The sequence below is a fragment of the Bacillus rossius genome (assembly GCF_032445375.1).
Source record: "Bacillus rossius redtenbacheri isolate Brsri chromosome 9 unlocalized genomic scaffold, Brsri_v3 Brsri_v3_scf9_2, whole genome shotgun sequence".
Lineage (NCBI taxonomy): Eukaryota > Metazoa > Arthropoda > Insecta > Phasmatodea > Bacillidae > Bacillus > Bacillus rossius.
The window spans coordinates 5,265,461-5,289,983 of record NW_026962013.1 but is presented as its reverse complement, the minus strand read 5'-3'; the positions used below and the strand labels follow the sequence as shown (position 1 = coordinate 5,289,983).

The window sequence follows — 24,523 nt, the reverse complement described above, 5'->3', positions numbered from 1 at the left end:
TGGAAGCACGCTAGAAGCACACAGATAAGTTCACTTGCATGCTTGCGTGCTTCACTTCCAGTTGTGATGGCACTCCGTGCTTCCTGCTTGTGACGGAACTCCGTAACGGAACCACTTCCGAAAATGCGACCCCGCGAGTGAAGTTGTGTTTGCGACAGCGAGCTGTGTTTGACCACGGAGAATCAACCTCTCGTGAATATTCATAACACAATTTAGTCAGGAAAAAAATTTAAAGTCAACAACATTTCCGTGAATTTTCCGTGAATATCAGACAAATAAAACTAACAACAAAAACGAATTGCCAGTGCTACCGTAGGGATTGCGGCGAAATAAAGAACATAGAATTTAATATGTGATAAATCAAAAATGGCGCACTAACCCAAGCCCAACCAACTTGTTGGTCTTAACTTTTTTCATGTTTACATTTGGTGTTCCCGTTATAACTCAAATTTACGTTCGATGATTCGGCCAAGTCGCTGATTTGGGGCATGATCGGTGTGCCGGAGTGCCGGATTAAAGTACTATAACACTAGAACTATTTCTATCATGTCTTTTTACATTCACATTCTAATTAACCTCAAATAAAACAGTGAAACAATTAATAATGTTGTTTTTAAATGACTACAACACTAAGTTCAAACTTACGGTTAAGGAAAAAAATATTGCACCTAATTAATTACTAGTGTTTAGGTCTGTATGAGATAATAAACTCGAAATTAAAATTTAGTTTAAAATGGGAGAGACATTTCATAATTCTTCTTTTACATGAAAATTACGATTCATAATTCACAAAAAATAATTGTATTAGTTATTTTTTACGACAGGCAGTGAACATTAATACCCTGCCAAAAACGTATCGGCCAATCATCACCATCCAGCTACGGCTGTTTAGTTTCTGCCTGGCCTTTTGTTGGCTGCCGGTAGCGGCAGTGTCCTGTGAGACAGCAGTTCCCAGTCGCGGTGAGGTGCGCCAGTGTACGAGTGAACCAGTGAGTGAGCGTGCGAGTGTGCGAGTTGTTGAGTGTGTGAACCCCGCCGAGGGACGGGAGCGAGTGCGCCAGTGTGCTAGTGTGTGTGTGCCCCGCCGAAGAGAAGTGAGCGAGTGAGCGAGTGAGCGAGTGTGCGAGTGTGCGAGTGTGCTAGTGTGTGTGTGCCCCGCCGAAGAGAAGTGAGCCAGTGAGCCAGTGAGCGAGCTAGTGAGCGAGTGTGTGAGAGTGCGAGTGAGCGAGTGTGCTAGTGTGTGTGCCCCGCCGAAGAGAAGCGAGCGAGCGAGCCTGCCCGCAGAACCCGGTGCCCGTGAAGACGCTGGTGAAGCGCTGCCACTCGCGCGCGCTGCTGCCGCGCGGCCAGATCTTCACGCTGTTCGACGACCAGCACCGCGAGGAGATGGTGCTGCTGTTCGAGTCGCTGTTCTACGCGCTCGACTGGGACACCTTCTACAAGACGGCCTGCTGGGCGCGCGACCGCATCAACGAGGGTGAGTGCTGTCCCCTGGGTGTCCCCTGGGTGTCCCCTGGTCACTTGATGTAAGCTTTTGGACATACGCCATTGCTAAGCACATGTATGTCTGTAGAAGAAAACTACAAAAAACACAAATAAAGCAAAAATAATTGCTGTTGACAGGATATAAACACCACACAATACTCCACAACAGGAATATGTTCCACAAAACAGAGAAAAAAACAAAGAAAATTGGACTAACAGAACGAAAAAAAAAACACGAATGATGACAGCACAAAAATACCGAAACAAAAGAATTTAGCACAACAGTTGAAACGAGACAAAAACACAGCAAAACGAAAAGACGAAACAAATACAATAGTTTTCAAAAAAACAGAAGAGAACGAAAAAAAAAACCCCACAAATGATGAAAGCACAAAAATATTGAACCCAAAAAATAATGGCGTATGTCCAAAAGCTTACATCAAGTCATGCACTCCCATTGCACAAATATTTCAAAGATAGTGTCCCCTAGTGTCCCTCGGTATATCTGAGTGTCCCCTGGTGTCCCAGAGTGTCCCGGGGTTACTCTCACTGGTCGTGTGAGCTCCGAGGGCCGTGACGGAGCGGAGGCGTCTGCCCCCTCCCTCTTTCACCCCCAACCCACCGCATGCCCTTTATGCAGTACATATTTCATTGAACTTATTACTAACTATCAGAACACTACTTTTTTTTAACATGATGCTTGCATTCGAGAGGATTGATCTAAAACATCATCTTCGGAAAAAAAAAATCACTTTCTGGTTTACTCTGTATGTCATAGAGAAAAACCTGAAGAACGGAGAAAGAAAAATGAATACATAAACACTCAGAGAAATGTCAAAAACAGCCCCTGCCGCAACATCCTTTCGTAATGCCTGCCTGGAGAATCGATCTGGAAAAAAAAAAACATTTTCATGTAAACTGTTATGTTTTAACTCGTATTTGTCTGTATGTGTAGAAAAAGATGCCATTACATCTTGTTATGAAACAAATATATTTACACAGAATTAATTAACTTAATTATTCAATTAATTTAACATCTATGCTTTCTTTCTGGCAATTCTTCGTAGATCTAGATTATTTAAGGTTTTTGAAGATAATAATCTTAGATGATTGTTTCTTCATCACTTGCCACACGTTGTATTTTTTTGGTTTTCCTACAAAATAATATGATATTAAAACAATGTTGCAACAATTTTGTATTTATTCACATGTGTCTGGCCCTCATATTAGTTTCTAAAATATCTGGCCTCCGAAAAGACAGAAGTTGTTCATACTGTTTTAGATAAATATAATTGAACCACTAGGACATGAGTTCGTACACACGCGCTGTCTGGCGCGCAGCTCCAGTGCGCACTCTACCCGCCGTCGACGCCATGTTGCAGGACAGTTCATCTACGCGCTCAGCGTCGCCGTGATCCACCGCGACGACGCCAAGGGCATCGTGCTGCCGCCGTCCTACGAGATCTACCCGCACCTGTACGTCAACAGCGAGGTCATCCACGCCGCCTACAAGGCCAAGATGAGGCAGGAGCCGGCCGTCGTGCGCATGAACTTCACAGGTACGGCCCCGACAATACCGGCACGCGTGCCATAACTACCGCGTGCGTGCCGTAACTATCACGCGCGTGCCGTAACTACCGCGTGCGTGCCGTAACTATCGCGTGCGTGCCGTAACTATCGCGTGCGTACCGTAACTACCACGTGCGTGCCGTAGCTATCGCGTGCTGCCGTACATTACCCTGTATGTACGTCAACAGCGAGGTCTACAAGGCCAAGATGAGAATGAACCAGCCGTCGTGCGCATGAACTTCACAGGTACAGCACCGGCAATACCGGCACGCGTGCCGTAACTACCGCATGCGTGCCGTAACTATCGCGCGCGTCCCGTAACTACCGCGTGCATGCCGCAACTACCACGTGAGTGCTGTATGTACCTTGCTCATGACGGAATTACGATTGACAGTAATATTTGAAATTTTTGTGCATGTGTTAGCATTCTTTTCCCCATACATACTAATTTAGATCCATATTTCAAGAGTGAAATATACAGTTCAACCCAAAAATGGTAGAAATGGTAGAAATATTGCCCTTTTTGATATGTAGTGCCTTAGTTCTCAATATACGGCATTTGGTAGGAGTGATTTCGTGAATAGAACGGATATGTGTAACCACGGTTCTGCCATCTGTGACAAATTGGCATGAACCAAAGTTCACGAAGAAAAAGGGAAACTTTATAGTATCAACAGTTTAATTTATTTTAACAAGATGGGCTGTATTTTTAATAAAATCCTGTGTTAAAATCAGGTAAAAAGCCGGGGTTTAGAATTTTTTTTTTCTCCAAGTCTTTTTCACTCATATCAGAGCCGTTTCATTTTGTAGTTTAAAATTTCGATCTGCTAAACAAGTGATTCGATAGTCTAATTGCAGTGCGGGAGCGGAAACTATGTACGTGTGATTCGCTTCTAGAAATGTAAATAGTTGAAAGCACAACTCCCGTCACTTTTTCACGCTCGGCATTATTAAAAAAGAATTCTGCTTTAAATTTTCGTGTCCGCGTTTCGTTAGCGAGGTCGGATGTTTACACTGGCGAGTACTGAAAAAGACTAGCTCACGTTGTTGTATTGTTTCTGGGGGATGGGGGGATAGGTCGAGGGTTGGGGACGGTGGGGTTGTTTGTTCGATCCCTGCCAACTCTCCCGAGCCCCGCCGCGTGGCGCGCCACGTGCGAGGGGCGGGCCTGCAGCTGACAGCGGCAATTAGCTGCGGTAATTAGCAGCGCCGGACCGGAGCCGGGTGCGACAACCACTCCTGTCGCCGACACAACAACAGCCTGTCGTCCGCCCGCGCGCCGCCTGCCGCTGTGGCCGATGCAACCCGCGACGCACCCTTCTCCCCTCTCCCTTCCACGGACCCCTGCGGTGACGTCATACCCCCCACCCCACCCCCCGCAGAGTGACGCCCCGCCACATCTCCAGAATACCCGCATCAAGGGAAAAGTAAAATTGAATGGCTATTAGCGTGAAATAATAAATTTCCTTGGACATACGCCATAGCATTTGTTTGTCATTTCTAAAAATAAAAATAAAAAAGGTGGGTTGTCTGTAAAGTCGGTTTACGGACGATAATTTTACGTGATAACGACATAAGAAAACATTGATGAAAATTTTAATATTTTTTTAATTTTAAAATATTATTTACAGTTTATTGCAAATTTAATTTAAATAATTTGTTTAAAATATAATCACGAACAATTAGTTTAAAATCCCGCCTTTAACCTGTTTGATATTATAGAAGATTTTCTCGCACGGTGGTTGGCCGGTTCTTGCACGCTCGGCTCAGGCGGAACGTGACAATGAGTCATGCTTTTTCGTACGTGCAGCCGACGTTCATCGATTTATAAGACGTTATCACGTCAAAATGAAAACATAATCTCACAGAGAAGAAGTCTAAATCAGCTGATGTCAAACAGATAAACCCAATGGTGAACCTGAAGCAAAACTATTGAACGCCCCCGACTGGTATGCTACCTGCGGGACTGAACTGCGGTCCGGGCTTGCATTCTCGCGTGCGACAGGCGCTTGTTGCTTTGGGTTGGACGGAAGTGTTTTGAGCAGGGTGGTAGCGAGCGATAAGGCAAGCATGGCGAAGATGTCGGACAGATCGCATGACTAGAAACTTTGAACAAGACGGCTCTGGAGCGTGAAAGCTTTCCAACGATGATATACTTGTCTGCATGCATCTCTCTCACGTATATTACTCCAGAGTCGTCTCTTCTTGGTGCTATTTCTACTCTCACTGTTTTAAGACACATTGCTTAGCTCTCTCGCTATACGACATTTGGTTTGGGTGATTTCGTAAATGCGATGGAAGCCGCGTGGAACGGAAATGCGTAACAACCACGGTGCTGCCGTCTGTGGCGGATGGCGCGAACCAAAGTTACACAAAGCCAAAGGTAAACTTTATAGTATTAACAGTGTAATAATTTTAATAAATTAGGGAGCATATTAAAAAAACATTCCTCGTATAAAATCAGGTCCAAATCCCGGGTTGGGTTTTTTTTCAAGTCTTTTTCACTTTTATCGGAGCCGTTTCAATAGATATGTATGAGGGATATTCGTAAAGTAAGCTCTTTTTGGTTATTTTAGAAAAAATTGTTTTATACAATTTTAGTTTACTACAGACCTACTTTACATTTTCACATATTTTTCATTTAGTTCCAAGCACTTTTAATAATGCTGCACCAGTTTCTTAAACTCCTCAGCTTAAGAGTTCACCGCCTGGAAATTAAACGAGTTGACAACAGTAATTTTTTTGTAATATTTGTTTGTAATTGTTGATCTTTTTTAAATCAACAAAAATGCGCCCTTTTCATTACACAAAAAACGGTATCTATATTTTTTCGACTCGAGTACGTAGATTGTTTAAAGGTATTCAGGATATGTTTACTAAGCGCCTGTACTTAGGCTACACGCATTGCGTATTCGAAGTCCATGATGCCTATTGCCAAGGCGTTCGTTCCATTACCAGGAGGCGAACCTTTATGTAGAGGGTTTGAAGAAACCGTTGCAGCGTTACGAAGGGTGTATTACTAGCACAGAAAACTGCCGAATAATATTTTTAACCTGATAAAAGATAATCCGCTATATTCAATCATTAACGTGCGCGGTTTGCAATTAATTAACTTTAACTATTGGAGGCAATGGGACAACCCGAAGCATAAATTCCCGGGTAACAATCTGGACCTAGTGTTACTGCGAACACCATGTTGTAGTCACAGTTGTTTTCACGTATCTGCAATAGTACGTGAAAATATATCTGTTCGATTCGCAAACTGAAACGACAGGTGATTGGCGAACGCCACTCGGTGGAGGGAGAGGGGGAGACCACCAGGTGGTGACGAGGGTGGCGACGTGTCGCAGGCACCATCCGCAACCCGGAGCAGCGCGTGGCCTACCTGGGCGAGGACCTGGGCATGAACAGTCACCACGCCCACTGGCACATGGACTTCCCCTTCTGGTGGAAGCCGGACGAGTACGGCGTGCAGAAGGACCGCAAGGGAGAGCTCTTCTACTACATGCACCACCAGCTGATCGCGCGGTGAGCACTCGTCCCCCTTCCCCTTCCACCTTCCCACCTTCCCCTTCCACCACTACACCTTCCCCTTCCACCTTCCCACCTTTCCCTTCCACCTTCCCACCTTACCCTTCCACCACTACACCTTCCCCTTCCACCTTCCCACCTTTCTCTTCCACATCTACACCTTCCCCTTCCACATTCCCACCTTTCCCTTCCACCTTCCCACCATTCCTCTTTCACCTTCCACCTACCCACCTTTCCCTTCCACCATCCCCTTCCACCTACCCACATTCCTCTTCCACCTTCCCACCTTCTTTTCCACCTCTACACCTTCCACTTCCACCTTCCCACCTTCCCCTTCCACCACTACACCTTCCCCTTCCACATTCCCACCTTCCCCTTCCACATTCCCACCTTACCCTTCCACCACTACACCTTCCCCTTCCACCTTCCCACCTTTCTCTTCCACATCTACACCTTCCCCTTCCACCTTCCCACCTTCCCCTTCCACCTTCCCACCTTCCCCTTCCACCTTCCCACCTTCCCCTTCCACCTTCCCACCTTCCCCTTCCACATTCCCACCTTTCCCTTCCACCTTCCCACCATTCCTCTTTCACCTTCCACCTACCCACCTTTCCCTTCCACCATCCCCTTCCACCTCCCCACCTTCCCCTTCCACCTTCCCACCTTCCCCTTCCACATTCCCACCTTCCCCTTCCACATTCCCACCTTTCCCTTCCACCTTCCCACCTTCCCCTTCCACCTTCCCACCTTCCCCTTCCACATTCCCACCTTTCCCTTCCACCTTCCCACCATTCCTCTTTCACCTTCCACCTACCCACCTTTCCCTTCCACCATCCCCTTCCACCTACCCACATTCCTCTTCCACCTTCCCACCTTCTTTTCCACCTCTACACCTTCCACTTCCACCTTCCCACCTTCCCCTTCTCTTTCTAGTTCAGCTGGCTTCCTCTTGAGATCACATGACAAATATGGCATGGTGAAAAAACTAATTTTAATTTTTAACGCAAAATATTTTTAGAAATAAAATAATGCAAGTATTGTATTGATATTATAAATACGGTTTGTAAAAAATTAATTCAATGAAAATTAAAATTTTTTAACTAAATACTCTCAGCATGCCCCGGTGAGCCCAACAAGCGACCAGAGGTGCAGGTGCGGCTGTCTCGTCGCAGGTTCGACCTGGAGCGGCTGTCCAACGACCTGCCCCCCGTGGAGCCCCTGGGCTGGACGCAGCGCATCGTGGACGGCTTCTACCCGCAGACCACGTACCGCGTGGGCGGCGAGTTCCCGGCGCGGCCCGACAACTTCGAGTTCCAGGACCTGGGCCACATCAAGCTGCAGGACATGGTGGACTTCGAGCGGCGCGTGCGGGAGGCCATCTCGCACCAGGCCGTCATCACCGTGAGTCCTTATCCCATGGCATTTCAGTATAGTGATCATGTCGTCTAGGCATGTCACCAGGCCATCATCACCATGAGTCATCCCATAGTTATCCTGTCGTCTAGGTATGTCACCAGGCCGTCATCACCGTGAGTCCTTGTCCCGTGGCATTTCAGTATAGTGATCATATCGTCTAGGTATATCACCAGGCCATCATTACCATGAGTCATCCCATAGTTATCCTGTCGTCTAGGTATGTCACCAGGCCGTCATCAACGTGAGACCCTATCCCATGGCGAGTCAGCCTAGTGATCCTGTCGTCTAGGTATGTCACCAGCCTGTCATCACCGTGAGTTTTGGACTTTTCTTAAATATTGTATGTCTTGCAACAGAAGAGCATGAAATTGTTGCTCTTAATAAAGTCAGTGTCCTATCCAAAGCATGTATCTTTCACCCATGGCTAACTTGGAACATTTTGGGAAAACCTGATGACTCTCTAGGACTCGTCACTTTTTCCAGTGCAAAAACATATGCACACGGAATCTAACACGGATAGTTTGGTCCGTAGGCTGCCGTTAAGGCCACTCCACAGTTTCGGGACTTTGCACGGTCGCGAGGTGTTGCTGCGCTTGCCGGCAGGTGACGGGTGACTACTACTCGCTCAACGACACCACGGGCATCAACACGCTGGGCGAGATCATGGAGCCGTCCACGACGTCCAAGCACCGCGAGTACTACGGCGCCCTCCACAACTACGGCCACATCCTGCTGGGCAAGATCACCGACCCCAAGGGCAAGTTCAACGTGAGTGCCCGCGCCGCTCCCCTCCCTCTCGGCCGAGTTCGCCGGTCCGTCGTCTGAGCCGGCCACGCAATATAGTGTCTCCTTCAGTATAGTGACAGAACTCTGGCTTCAGAAAGGAATCAAGTTTAGTACGTGCATACTTTGCTGACGGTGCTTTTATGATGCCTATGCTACGAATCAAATTATTCTTGGCTGGCTGCAAATTTTGTCAATTTTCCTAGATGACGGAACTATTTTGCCAATCATGTACAGGCTCTGATTTTTGGATGAAACTGCAGTCTAGATAACATCTACATGTCCCCAAAATTGAGATCTGCTGTATTGCAGCTTGTTTTATCATCAGTTTCAATCATGCCATGATTTTTATGAGTGGAGCTTGCCTTTATAGTTATTTTTTTAACAACCTACAAATTATTTTACAACATTAAAGAAGATATATCATTAAACTGTTTTGCAAGTGCACTCACTCCATTAAATTTCACTAGAACTCCAGGCATCACGAGGACAAATTCAGTGTCTTACTTTTAATCTTTTAGCAAAATAAACTGTTTTTTTTTTCTTCTTTACAGCTCTAGTATGTTTCAGTGAGAAGTTTTATTGGCGGTTGTTATTATTTCGTCCGGATAAGAGTGGAGTGTAGAAGGGCAAGTCGTGATGGTTGTCAGATGCCGCCGGGCGTGATGGAGCACTTCGAGACGGCCACCAGGGACCCGGCCTTCTTCAGGCTGCACAAGCACATCGACAACCTCTTCAAGCTGCACAAGGACCTGCTGCCGCCCTACACCCAGGATGAGGTGAGTCCTGCGCCGGACTATCGGGTTTTTTGTCCAGGCAATGCTCCCTTCCCTGCAATTTTACACCAACTTGCATATCCACAAAATGCTATCTTTTATCTGGATTTGCATCATTGAATTTGTATGGATGTAATAGCTAGTGGTGTAGACAGTATTAATTCAGTGATTTAAAGTAAATAAGAAAGTCCCATCGGTGATTTAAATGGATGTTGGCGTCCTACCATGGTGATTCGTATTACACCCCATTTCTGTGCGTGGAAAACTTGACAGACCTTCTCAGTGTTTCTGCACGTCTGTCATCGGTTAGTGCATGCCATTATGCTAAATTCTATGTTATCATCTTATATGTAGATAAATAGGTGGAGATGTATGATGAATTTTGTCTGTATGTAGCTGCTACTGCCCGGGGTGAAGATCACAGAAGTGACTGTGGACCCTCTGGAGACTTACTTCGAAGACTTCGACGTGGACCTTCTGAACGCGCTCGACGACACTGTTGACCTGGACGATGTGGAGATCAAGGCGCGGGTGCGTCGCCTCAACCACAAGCCGTTCGCCATCCACGTGACCGCCGAGAGCGACCGCGAGACCTTGGCCACCGTGCGCATCTTCATCGGGCCCAAGTACGACTGGTTCGGCCAGGAGATCCCGCTCGACGAGAAGAGACGCTACCTGGTCGAGATCGACAAGTTCGTCACCAAGGGTGGGTGCGCTCTCGGCCGATCTTCTAAACAGTACAAGTAACCGAGTCATGGTTGAATGTTTATGAACCTTTCCATCCAGCAAGACATCTGGTTCTATGTTTTCATAGAGCACTCATATTCGTTTCCCCCCTTTGCATTATGTTGCTCTTCATCACAGCCAAGTCAGGCTGAATATATAAATTCTTTATCTCCTCTGGAAAGAATCTCGCTCATCTCACAGCCCAAATTTCCTATTTCCCATATTTCATGAGCTGAAGAACGACTGTGGAATAGTAAACACTATAAATGGTAGAGATTTTTTCTATTAAGGGTATTAATTATTTGCTCGTAATTTGACTTCTTTTTTTACACCTAAATAGAAAGAGTCATTACTGTTAATAATTAATAATGCTTATTTTCATACCTACCATGTTAATGGATACATAGATATGAATTTTTTATAAAATCAATTTAACCACTTTACATTCCGTTAAGGTCAAATTTCGTAAGATAGTAAAATTATTTGTTGGTTTTTTGTGTGTTTGTTATTCATATCGAATACCTTACGACCCATTTGATTACCTTAATAACTTATAAGACATAACTTGAGTGGTCGCATTTAGAAAAAATTGAAGCAGCACACCTCGTAACTCATAATAATGTATATTGTGCTTAGTTTATTACCTCTCCCTTTATTTGCTTCAGAGATATGATGTTTTATTATCAGATCAAACATTATTAATTTCCACATCTTAAGTAAAATAACACTTCGTAACTCATAATGTATTTATTCATATTCGATTTCTTACATTCTGCTTTACTCGCTCCAGAGATTTTTTTCATTATAAAACAACCAAACTCATCTCATTTTTTACATCATAGTCGTAAAATACATGAAACAAGAATGGGAATATGATACCACGTTACTCATGGTCGATAATCATTCAGTAATTTTTACATTATTTCAGAACAGTCAAACTAATATTTAAAGTTAAGAAAGCCTTTTTATTTATGTATTACATATATAACTAATGTGAATAGTGGTTTCCTGTAGATTGTTGTTACCCCAGCACAGGTCGGCACGACCCCCCATGTGACTCGGGAGTCCGTGCTTGAAGCAGGGCCACGTGGCCACGTGTGTTGCAGTGAGCGCGGGCAAGACGGTGATCCAGAGGAAGTCCAGCGAGTCGAGCGTCACCATCCCGGACAGAGAGACCACCAAGCTGCTGGTGGCCAAGGTGGAGAACGCCATCAACGGCCAGGCGTCCATCAACGTGAACAAGGTGAGACGCCCTTTAACCCGGCCTCTGACCCCAGCGCGGTGCATGTAGAGAACAGGAGCGAAACCTTTTAGCAGCAACACAGTCTTCCTTCATGGTAGTGTCACTAACTCCGAACGGTCCAGAACAACTGTTACTGATCTCACATGCGTGTCCACTCACACGTTCATCAACCATGTAGCTACAGAAAAAAAATACTTCAGTACCACAGCAAGTTCAATAAACTCAAACATATCTATCCCATTTTAAAATGTGAGGGTTTTGGGGCATGCGCATTAAAATTTGCTCGATCGCAATAATTAAATCAGTCAAATGTAAATCTGCGTCCTGAGGGATCAGTAGGCCACATCGAAAATTTATCTTTTCTAGTAAACTATTTTATATTCACGAACTCTCTGTATTTGTTCGTAAATTTACTGTGTTTTTTTTTTTTTTAGTTGTATGCTTAAAAAGATTCGTTTGTCTAATATCGAATGTGTGCTATATGTCATGGAATTTCAGTCAATTATCTGAGATGTTTTCGTACACAAGGAGAACAGACGAGGAAACTAAACTTTAAGATGCCCTGTCATCTCACTGTTTATCACTGCCGTTCAATGTCATGTCAAGGTTGCCGTAGATCCATTTCTTTTCCGTGTTTCGTGTGATATCGCTGAAGACAGCCACCAAGTGCAAGTTGTTTGTTTCAGATAGTAAAAGTAATGTCGACCTTTGACTGTTGATCGACAACACGTTAACCTGTGCTAACAAGGCCTTTGGTCAGTATGTTTGCTTGGAGGGAAAACCAAGTATGATGGGAATTCATAAACACTCTCCACGTGCCTAGTTGCTTAATGATAACCTCTGTTTACAGTCTACCAACACAGTTTTATAAACGGAATACCTAAAGTTTCAGCAGCCCACATATTAGAATTGTAGGACCTCGAGGTGAATATTTTTTATATATTAATTTATCGTCACTTAAGGACCAAACTATGCTTGTCCCAGCATAACACACCCAAAGATATACGTCAAAGGTTCCGTTGTCCAGTACTCAAACGTCTCACCTGTACCTAACAGAGACGAAGAACCAAAACTTGTAACTCCAGATCTTTTCGTAACAATACGCATACTTCTCGTGAATCCTTAGTTTTAGTTTAGAATGAAAATATCAATAATACTACTATTTACTATGACCTATTACTTGCTATTAAACTTTCTTGATTAATAATCCAAATAAAATTTAAAACAAACATTCATGAGGGTAGATTTTTCAAAACTTTGGAGTTTAGGTTTGCCAAATTGGGGATTGGATTTCACTTAAAATCTTCCAGGTTATGATGAATGAGTAGGACATGCAGAGCATTATTCTAAGAAACCTCATAGAAAAATACTATGAAAAGTGAAGCTACGAGATTTTCTAACTACACCAGCAGTACGTAGACTGACTGACGAATGGGTGAAGCATGAGAGTGGAGTGGACAGCGGGACTCGTGTGTCCACAGGACGTGCGCCACTGCGGCTACCCTGACCGCCTGCTGCTGCCCAAGGGAAAGAAGGGAGGCATGCCCTTCACTCTCTACGTCGTGCTCACCGACTACAACAAGGAGAAGGTGAGTCCATCCGTGATGCCCCTTCATCTGCGCTCATGTGGCCCCCGAGTACCCTTCTTGGTCAGTCGACAAGTCTTTCCTGACGTTCCTTGTCTAGCTTTCACTCCAGTCGCCAAGGCTTCCGGGTCTCTGTCAAGGATGCGGAAGTTCATAAAGAAGTATTCTCGTTTGTCTTACCTTGACATTTATCCCGTTTTATACCCACCCAAAAGGATGTTCACAATGTACACTGAGAAAGAGTACCTTAGAGATGGCTGTTCACGAAGCAGCAGCAACCATTGTTCAGCGCCGGCAGAAGTGAATGTGGTAAGACCTCCGAGATTGCACTTGGTTACTCTTGCTGTTCGTATATATGAGTCATGCCAAGAGCTAGGAGCAGTGCAGTTACTCTTTGCTTTAAATGGACAGTCGCATATTTCATGGTGCTTTTGCACTGAAAATTTATGTCAACACCTTTTCACAAAAGTTACAATTAGGTCCAGTAGCGGATCCAGAAGGGGGGGGGCTAAGGGGCTCAAGCCCCCTCCAAAAGAATCTGGGTCCACTATTGTTTTAGTGTTTGCCTTGATAAAGCCTAGCCTCAGCTGGGTCAAGCCCCTCCCAAACCAAAATCCTAGATCCACCACTGATTAGGTCCTAATGGCCGTTACTACAATAGAGAGGGTGGGAGAGATCTGTGTGTGTGTGCCCCAGGTGAACGACCTGCCCTACGACTACGACTACGGCGGCTCGCTCAGTTACTGCGGCACCATCAACCACAAGTACCCGGACAGCCGGCCCATGGGCTTCCCCTTCGACCGCCGCCTGTCCCCGGACACCTTCCAGCTGCCCAGCATCTGCTCCAAGGACGTGACCATCACCTTCCAGGGCGAGAGCAACTAGGGTCCTGCAGCACCATAGCGGCCTGCTTGCGTCTCTCACTCGCTGGACTTACTATCTTGTCCTGATGTTGGTTGTGTCGACTGGATGTCCGGATGCGAGCTCCCGTCATACCGAAAATAAATTTTGGAAAAAAAATTGTTTTAACAGTAATGTGCAGAGCCTAAATTAATACCAGTGTACTATCTCATACTATACAAAGATTATGAACAGCAGCCTCAGACCGCTCGGGCACCCGGTAGAACCCCGCCCATAAGGACCTCCTTAGCCAATCAAAGCCCTGCGGCGAGAAGGAACCCGGGTTGGATTGCACAGCCGGTGATGTCCTTGACGAGATGATGACAGCCTATACTTGCCAGAGTTGAGAGTGATTCTGCCTTTACCTTTGCTGCGCGTTCGTTGTTGGCTCTGTGGGAGTGTTTTTTTGATGTACATTGGAAAAATTGTGGTGCAAATGTGTGAATCTAAAAAAAAAAACATCAGGCTTAAGGAGATGTAAGGAGTTTTCACAGACTAGGTGCCAGAATCAGAAAATTCTGATAGTTGGTTTGACGACATGCTAGATATTAGACAGTCGAATGTTCGTTCGGATTCAAAGTTCAGCAGTCAAGCCCTGAAGCTGGTGCCAAGCCAATGACAGACACGCGTTCGAAGTGTAAGAAAGATAGAATCACGTGCAACCATAGGCCGACATGGTTCAGCCCGAGTGTGAACAGCTCCGCAGGAGTGCTATAGTGCTATAACCCCTGGACATTACCGGATCCCATCACTGGGATGTCCGATGAGCTACAGCAGGACATGTTGCTCAAGTTGCGCTCTTGACTGCTCTGTGTCCACGCGTCGTTCCATCACAGATGGATCAGGTGGTGTGTTCTTGGTAATCTATGGAACACTGTCTTGAATTCACTAGGTCTCAGCAGCCGTGATGACCTGCGAATTTTTGATTTGTGACTTGTTCATGGTGAATGTTTCCGTGTAGCTGCGGGTTACCTTCTGTCCCGTGACATTGGACCATCTCTCGTACACAGAACGCCAACTAGTCTCGAACACTCCACACCCGGTTGCGAGAATGCCGATAGCTAAAGTTAGATAGCGACGCTGTGGCCCACATTGGCCTCTTCAACGAGCTGTTAACCGTTTATTAGGTCCACTATTTAAAATCAGATGACTGCTCAACGATGGGTTCGCATATTTTACCATTTTGAAATTTTCCATGAAAAAATTTCGAGTTAAAATTAAGTTTTCGATGTAAATTTGAAACATTAAGTTTTATTATTACAATTTTGGCTTTAATAATTTCATTTTAAGATTTTATCTAGTTTACAAATGTATGTTGGAATTTTTTAGATTAGAAAACTTAAAATGAAATTTTTTAATAAAATTGTTGTGGATTACGTGCAGTAATTGATTTTTTTTCGGGGCGGTTTATATGTGAAAATGACTTATATTGAGTTTTAGTTTCGTTGGTGCCCGGAGGGATGCTAGTGGAGATGTAGGCGGCAGACAAGAACCTGAGCTCTTCGTCTTGTTCTATGGTTCCCTCTGTCACCAGCGCGTCATAGATTCGCAGCTCGTGTGATGTCCACTCTCTCCTCGCCGCAGACTAGTACACGGAGCGACCACTACGCCGAGAGCGCTGCAGTCGGACACCGACACACCTCGCAACACTCGTCACCTGGACGCCGCTATACTGTCAATGAAACTTTCAATCAGAGAAATAAAGTGCCATGTGATATAGTTATACCAAAAATTTGTTCTCATTTCTCCGCATCCAAACATGATATTCATGTACTCCTTGAAGAAAAACCTTAATAATTAATAAAACTATCTCTCCTACAGTATAAGCGGCAGTTAACGTATGTGGTTTTGAGGTAGTTTACGAAGTTTTTTTTTCCAAGACATAAGTCAAGTAAATTGTCACACAGGAATTGAAATTCAGTTGGAGCACAGTCAGAATATATGACTTCACTTGAAATTCAACTTACCCAGCATCACGGAAAAAAAAAGCAATATGTGGTGTGGTTATGCTTCGCTTAACAAAGTGCGTACGAATAGGGGTTATTCTGTTCAAATCATTTGTCTGTTTGAAGAGCTGTTTCCCACTTGATTAGACGAATGACAAATGAACTAACCTCATTCTGAGAGAACTTAACTTTCTATTTAGAACTGAGCCAGGCCAAAGAAACACTGTAACAAGACCACGCGGGTCAGAAGACCTAATGGCGTGTTGGAAATGATCCAGAGATACACTTAAATTAATCTGTTATGGCTAAATGCGTGACGGCAAGTCATATTACAATTTTTTTTAGGATGTGACTTTTACGTGTACAAATGAGGAAGCTTAGCTATAAGTCCTGTCCGAGTCGTTCGTGTACATGTGATCACCATTAATGTGACGAGCCTGTGGCATTAGAACTACATGTGCAGCCACGCCTAGGCGGGAAGAGAAGTTAGGACTTTTTTTTTTTTGACGTGACAACGTCTAATAAATCGATGAACGCCGGCTGCACGCACGAAAAAGTGACCCGTTACGCACATTGTCCCGTTATGCTGTATCCCTTACGCTCATTGTACGCTTGCGCCGCATCTATCTCTCTTCCACTCGATTGGAACAACCATCAATTTGACTTTTTCGAGGCACATTAAACTTGATACACTCCCATTCGTTTCCTACTTTTCCTATCATCGTCCTATCCTTAACAGAATAACACAGATTGGAAGAAGTTAAATAGCAAACATGTATAAAAGTTATAGTTAAAATAATCTCTTCGTTAAAGTAACACACGCGAGAAGATACCTATGTAACACATTTTCCCGGTACAGTTTTGTGTTCTGTGGTGTAAAAAAATTATTTTTGTGACATAATCCCTGAAAACCACACATTAGATGACGTCAGAGGCCCTGGTGCACACTGTAGGAAGGCTGTCTCGCCAGATAAATATTTAATGTATACTTAACAGAATCACTCGGAGGACGTATCAGATGCAGATGCACATCCGAGACTCGCCCGGGACTCAAACCCGGAACCCTTCGCGCCGAGGTCTGGCGCTGTCGCCGCTGTCCCGGATAGGTGACTGTGTCTCCACCGTGCGTGGGATCTGGGAACTAACTCCCCGGGCAGCACTGAGCCAGAGTTGCCAACAGCCCGACGCTGAATCGAAACTTGGAAAAAATAAACTAAATTTTCCAAGCTGTTGCACTTCACTTGAATTTAAGACTTCAAGTAAATTCATTCCATTTAATTTCAACTTTCATCATAAAACTCCTAGAATCGTTAATTGCTTTTAAATATGAGAAACAGGAATTTTTCTTAGTTTCCATCACGTGTCGCACGTGTTGAATCTGGGAAAAACGAAGCAGACAACATGACGTGGTGAAAGTGGCCGGCGTGCTGACTGCAATTAATCTCATTCAGTGATCCTTGTGAAATATGCGTGAATTTTTTATGTGTTGTGTGTGTGTGTGTGTGTGGTATGCTACAAGGACAGAAGACTAAACAGAATATATATGATTTTCTTCACCGCCATATTTATATCAACTAATTGAAATGTTACGAAATGCCAAAAAAAAAAAAAAAAATTGCAAAGCTGCTACTCAACATGCTAACGAAAAAAAAATTGCCATTTTTCACATTTATATTATTTATTGCACATCTTCTTAGAGGTAAAGCGTTTAGAGATGTACGGTTTAGGAATAACACACGTCATGTGTTGACTTGAGGACCCGTTAATTTTAAATTAAAATCGTGGCCAATCCACTTTCATGATAAGTCACGTTTTCAGTATTGTACCAAAATTTGAAAAAAGGTGGATTGGGGGGGGGGGTGGGGGGGGGGAGCGAAGAGTCAACAGCATGGAGTGCAGGAGTGTCCTCTCTGCATCAGTAGGTTATCTACTGCATGACTTCGCGCGCGCCGGTCGTCGAACCTGTAGGCCGAGTGGGTGGGGGGGGGGGGAGGGCAGAGGTCAGAGGTCAGTCCGCGATAGCCGGGGTCAAGTTCACGGGCAGCGTACAGCAGGGTAGGAGTGGTCGCTGAGGGGGGGGGGAAGCTTCCGTCGCCTTGAAGCCTCTGCGTGAAGCCACCTTGTACCTCGACTTTCATGAGCTCATATCTGAACTGTATCGCCGTTCTCATTAATTATGATATGAAATAATATGTTAAATAAAAAATCTGAATTATAATAAGAACTTGTAAATAAAAAATACATATATATATAAATCATATTGGTAATTATATATTAATAGTAATTTTATATTTTACCCTTATCAAGCACCAATTACCCAAAAAAAAATAATTAAATAAAACATTTCGTCAAAAATAAACATAACTTTAAATTTAAACATTGGCTGTATCAACGAAGAAATATAAAAGCAGTATACAAACTGGCCAGTAATAAACGTTTGAGGCCAGTTACTATTGTTATATAACAACAATCCATAAATTATGTTATATAAATAGTTGATTTAAAGTAAAATTTTCCTTGTTTATAATAAACTAAAAATTTAAAAATATATATATTTTTTAAAGGCAACATATTATTTTAATTGGTCATTTATGAGCTCATATGTTGTGTTTGGAGACATCTGAAACCAGCTCTTGCCCAAGCACCAGGTATCATTATTTTTCATTTACCATTTTCATTACAATTCCTTAGAATTAGTGTACATATATATGATTACATTTAGGTACATTTACACTACTGCAACAAAAATAATATATACATATTGTTTAGTACTAAAATTATCTACCAATACAAACATAAGATACCATTCGAATGCCACTCTCGAAGTACTCGTGTGGAGAAAAATAAGTTGCTGAAACTGCCTAAGTGAAGGTGCGTACAGTTGAACGAACATTATTGAATAACTAGTAGACTAAGTAGTAAGGCACCTAAACCATCCGTAAAAAATTATGAATATAACAATCACTTTAATTTAGATAGATGAAATATTTATTTAAAAAATTCAGTTTCTTTTAATATTGTGCAAATGAAAATTATTTCTGATATATATGAAATGATAAAAAATATTTGAAGGAAAAATTGTTTTTGATGAAGAACCTCTTGAAAAATTACATTGCGTTTTAATTGTCTCTGGTCATTCAATAATCTTCCTTGCTGTGGATTCGATTCAATATACACCAGGATGGCAGCCATATTGGCAGTGCGATTCGTATGAAGCTGCTCAGGAGAATAGAGTTCGCATGTTACAATTCAGATGTGCCTTAAACATCTCTTCGCGATCAATTTAATCATATCATTAAAGCTGAAAAAGTCACTCACTAGTGGTTGGTAGATTGATATTCGCAAGTGGGCGCCAACAACTTGAAATATATTGAACAGATATTCGTGGCCACAGCGTGGCAAACTTAATGAGTGAAAAATTCTGAAACTATCAGCCTGGTCTAAATATGAGGCTATGCCCCCATGCACATTATCTATGCGCCACAGACTCAGCAGCAATGCTAGGAGGAACAGGTTACCAAAGAGCAATGAAAATGTTACACTGTTAAGCGCATGAAGACAGCATTACATTATTTACATTAGTCATTTATTCCAAGAGATTACATCCAAATCCAGCCAACCGCCTTTTCTGAGATGAAGGTTTGAAATGTCCACGTCACGTGATGGTTGCAAAACACTATTACGTAAAATTCGATGTTTCTTTTTTTGTTTTGTAAAAGAAGAGAGTTAATTTTTAATTGTACCATATCTTAGGAATTATAATTATATCCGCTTTTTTTTTTTGTGATTGCATGCGGCTATCTGTTTTGACTCGATGGTCTCGCCCACGTGTTGCTTATAACGACAACACGACCTCTGACCTGACGGAGTTTGTCGCTAGCGCTGTGAATTAACGTTCTTTCGAATCAGTCTTTCAATTAAAAAGATTAAATCAAGTATTTATTTATTTTTATTTTGGACATGCGCTATTGCTGGTTACACCGTTTGTAATTCAGAAATCTCAATAACGGACAAAGAAAAGACGAATGTGCGAACACACAGAAAACGACCCGAAAATCAGTCAATGTTAAAAGTTAGACCGCACAGGGAATTCAGTGGAAGTAATCAGTCAGAAAATAATATCACACCACGGATGATGACAGTGGGTTGACAACGAATATACAGTTGCAACAAGAACAGTAAATGAAGATTTAATAAAATTTTTGGACATACGCCATTGCATACAGTTTTGCACTGTTCGTCATGGGAAAAATGGTTGTCTGTAAAGTCGGTTTACGGACGATAGTTTAACGTGACAACGTCATAACAAAACATTGATTAAATGATAGTTTAGTTAAAGTACTAAATTTAAAAGCTACTTTTGAAAAGCCCGCCTTAACCTATTCAATATAATAGTAGATTCATAGGCCAATCAAGTGGAACAGAGGTAGAGCTAGCTTACAATTAGTGTAACGGGACACATCGTAACGGGACAATGTGCGTAATGGGACACTTTTTCGTGCGTGCAGCCGGCGTTAATCGATTTATTAGACGTTGTCACGTCAAAAAAATTTCAAAAATGAAAAATAAGAAATAGAAATAAAAACTTCGTAAACAGGATGCTATCACAATTTAATCAATACCAAGGCTGCATGCGTGCAACGAAGCATGGAACCTAACTAATTTTAACTGTAATATCTAAATTTCGCAATTTTAAGTATTCTTTTATGAGAAGTACTTTGACAGGAAATTACCCTCCCTCCCCTTTCCAACCCTCTACGGAAACAGAGAATTACATAACGAGTTAAAAAAAAACATTCCACTTATTTTTCAGTAAATAATAGCTTCGTTAAGTTTGACTGTCAAACAAAAATGCACATTTTATACATAGAGCGCACAGTTATAACTGGTTGCATTCTCAGATATGTGTATTCATTTATTTTTTCATGTGCGTGTTTACATACAAACACGCACAAACTGAACACATTGAAGAAGAGAGAAAGTAAAATAAAGGTGATATGAAATAATTTTCTTAATGTTTATAAAAAGCAAATAAATACATTGAATTATGTAAAAGGGGGGTTTGTCTGTAAAGTCGGTTTACGGACGATAATTTAACGTGATAACGTCATAATAAAACATTGATGAAAAATTGCATACATTTTAATTTTCAGATATTATTTACAGTTTTTGCAAATTTTAATTTAAATAATTTGTTTGAATATAATCTCGAACAATCAGTTAAAAAGCCCGCCTTAACCTGTTTGATATTATAGAAGATTTTCTCGCACGGTTGTTTACCGGTTCTTGCACGCTCGGCTCGGGCGGAACGAGACAATTTTTCGTGCGTGCAGCCGGCGTTCATCGATTTTATATGACGTTACCACGTCAAAATGGAATGTGTCTAAGCCTGAGGTCATGTGCATGTCGCGTGGAAGCGTGGAACAGCGCTGCTTGTATCGTCTGCGAGGAGGGACCTCGCTGTTTGCCCACGGGCTAGGTCATGGTTGCCACTGTGGTTGGTGCGGCGCTTTCCGGAGTCTCCTCTGTGGCGCTGAGCTGTCTGGTCTGTAGCGCTGGGGCTCGCCTTCCAAGAAGCGGCTATCGGAACAGCGCTTTCCGAAACATTTACCGCAAAAGTTTCCTGGAACTGTGATGCAGCGCTGGTGTACTTTAATCATCGTACAAAACCACAGTGTCCAAAAATCGTAAGACACAACTCCTTCACGCAGCTCGTTCAACTGAAGGCGTAATCACGAAAGCCCATCGCTGTCACACGTCCGTCACTCTTTCGTCCGTCAACGACAGCCGAGCGATTTGCAATTTGACGTCATCCGTCCTTCAGAGTATTTTTTTTTTTTCCCCAAACAAGTTCTGCCAAAAATCCGTGATTTAATAATGTTCGCAGGCTTTAACGGCCATTGTCTGAAGTAGCTTGTCTTCTGGATTGTAGCCGTGTTCTTGGTGAATAATTCACCGACGATTCGGTCGACATTGCGGTTGCCTGCTCTCTGATGATGGCGACTGCAATGTCGACCGAAACGTCGGTGTATTATTCGCCAAGAACACGGCTACAACCCAGAAGCCAAGCTACTTCAATCCATGATTTAATCTCGCAGATTTATATAGATGTTGCTTGCTACTTACGTCGTTTATTATGTAAGTACCAATTGTATTTGAATTTCCTCGAGAAAATATTAGAGTCGTGAATAAATTGATGGACATGAGTTTTAAGAACAGCAATGTTGTTACACAAACTACCTGATACAAACACCACAGGGCCTGTGTTCTGGTGACAATTGACTGCCGCGGACTAAAAAAAAAAAAAAAAAAAAAAAAAAAAAAAAAAAAAAAAAAAACATAGATGCAGTCCGTCCGTCCGTCCAAAAGTTAGAGATTGCCAAACTTTTATGACGGACGGATGGATAGGATTTTTCGGGCCATCCGATTGGCTGCAGGTCGGAGGCGTCGGGCCAGTGTAACTCCGCCTTTAGCTTCTGGAGGAGCAGAGTTCGCTCAAGGTCGCGCGGTTTCTGTGTGTCCGGACCTCGGACGAGATGTTTCTGGTACCGTTCGGAATTTGCGGCCTTGATGGAGGTAGATCCGAGGGAGGCCGGGTCGTTACCACCACGCCGAAATACCACAACGCCGAACGTACAATAACGCCGAATACCATAACGCCGAATGCCAAATTGACCGCAACGCCGACAGCTAGAAAACTGCTGTGTACCACAACTCCGAAATACAGTAACGCCGAAAAATGTTGCTGCGGGGAGGGGGGTCACAGGAGCAAAATGAAAAACAACTGAATGAATTAGTGTGTGTTTCTTAAATGTATCTTAACGCCGAAAGACCACAACCTAACCTAACCTAGGCTAGCCTAACCTAACCTAACCTAACCTAACCTAACCTTTGTGGCAGTCCTGCAATTAAATTTTTCGGCGTTAATGGATTTCGGCGTCGTGGTAATTCGGCGTTGTGGTACACAGCAGTTTTCTAGCTGTCGGCGTTGTAGTCAATTTAGCATTCGGAGTTATGGTTTTCGGCGTTACTGTACGTTCGGCGTTGTGGTGCGTCCCCATGGAGGCCACACCCCCCCCCCTGCATAAAGGCCCCGCTAGCGCTAACTGCGAAACGGGAGGATGACAGACGTGATCCCGCAGGTTTCGCCCTCGGCGGACGGCAGCGGTCGACGGAACACTTATCTGCCATCGGCCGGAAGGTCAGTGACCGCGGAGGTCGGGAGGGGCGCCGACACCCCGGTGGCAACAGCCGCGCCTCGGGCAGGGGGCGTCATCGGCGACCCTGGAGCAGCGCCCCCGGAGTGTGACGTCACTCTCCCGGTGCTGGCGGGGGGAGGAGGGGTGTTGTTACCGTCCGGGACACTGGTGGATCCAGAGCGGCATGGCCCTCCCCTGAACCCTGAATACATGCATACATACATACATATCTATACATACAATTTATTTATTTATTTAGTCAAATTTGTTACATGCCCACCGACAGAGGTGGGCACGACACAAAACAAGTAAAACAAACAAACACTATCACAATAAATAGAGACAGCACAGGATCTACACACGAAACATGAAAACAGAAATGACATAACTACCAAAAGGACAAGATAACCATGACACATTACTTAGCGAAATTTTAATTACATAATTATAAAACCTCAGTGAATACGTTTACTATACACAAAATATACAGAAAAATGGATAATACAAAATATCACATGTGACTAGAGGACAAGTTAAGAGGATAAATTTTTAAGTTTAGACAATTGATTATTATTTTGAATCCAAATTAATCGGTATATGATGTCATTAAAGTTATGTAGAGTACGATATGTTTGGTATAAACAAGAAAGTAAATTGTGGTGTTTTTAACCCAGTGGTTTCCAGGAGTTAAGTACAGTTAATTTTAGCGTTAAAACAATTTTCAACAAACAGAGAATCTAAATATACTCTACGTGCACCAATAGAAGTTAATGCAGGCGTAGGAAGGTTTTTTAAGTTTATTAAATTAATTAATTTTGTTTGTATACTTTTTAGTTTATTTTCATCGGCCGACTTGATGTCATTCCAGATTACTGAACAATATTCTAATTTGGACATTATGAAGACAAAATACAGGGAGAGAATTGAGTCGGAATTAGTAGCATAAAAAGTAATAAATTTGATCATAGCAAGGGTTTTGCGGGAAGACATGTATACATAGTTTACATGATTATGGGAAAATAATTTAGAATCTAGATTAACACCAAGATACTTAATTGTTGAACATTCCGTGATTACAGAGTTTTCTAAAATATAAACAAAAATTAGTGGTTGATATTTCCTTGTAAAGGATACAACAAATGTTTTGTGTTTATTTAGTGTAACCAGAAAAAATTTACACCAATTGTTTATTTGGGAAATGTCATTTCGTAATCAAATACAGTCATTCGGTATTACTATATTCCTAAATATTTTTAGATCATCGGCAAAACGTACTCCTGTAGAATGGTTGAGAATTTGAGGTAGGTCGTTTATATATAAATTAAAAAGAAGAGGTGATAATGTGCCTCCTTGAGGGACACCA

General features: G+C 43.0%; 1 protein-coding gene across 1 annotated transcript in view; it reads left to right on the top strand.

Annotated features, from left to right (window-relative positions):
- LOC134543235 (uncharacterized) overlaps positions 1–24,523 on the top strand; it is a 41,211-nt gene that overhangs the window by 2,625 nt on the left and 14,063 nt on the right. Inside the window, exons 3-13 of the mRNA XM_063388138.1 lie at positions 1,285–1,477; positions 2,868–3,044; positions 6,405–6,582; positions 7,758–7,986; positions 8,605–8,769; positions 9,435–9,563; positions 9,957–10,266; positions 11,393–11,529; positions 13,011–13,118; positions 13,812–13,986; positions 23,104–23,178. Coding sequence (XP_063244208.1) covers positions 1,285–1,477; positions 2,868–3,044; positions 6,405–6,582; positions 7,758–7,986; positions 8,605–8,769; positions 9,435–9,563; positions 9,957–10,266; positions 11,393–11,529; positions 13,011–13,118; positions 13,812–13,986; positions 23,104–23,178 — 1,876 coding nt within the window. The remainder of the gene's footprint in view (positions 1–1,284; positions 1,478–2,867; positions 3,045–6,404; positions 6,583–7,757; positions 7,987–8,604; positions 8,770–9,434; positions 9,564–9,956; positions 10,267–11,392; positions 11,530–13,010; positions 13,119–13,811; positions 13,987–23,103; positions 23,179–24,523) is intronic.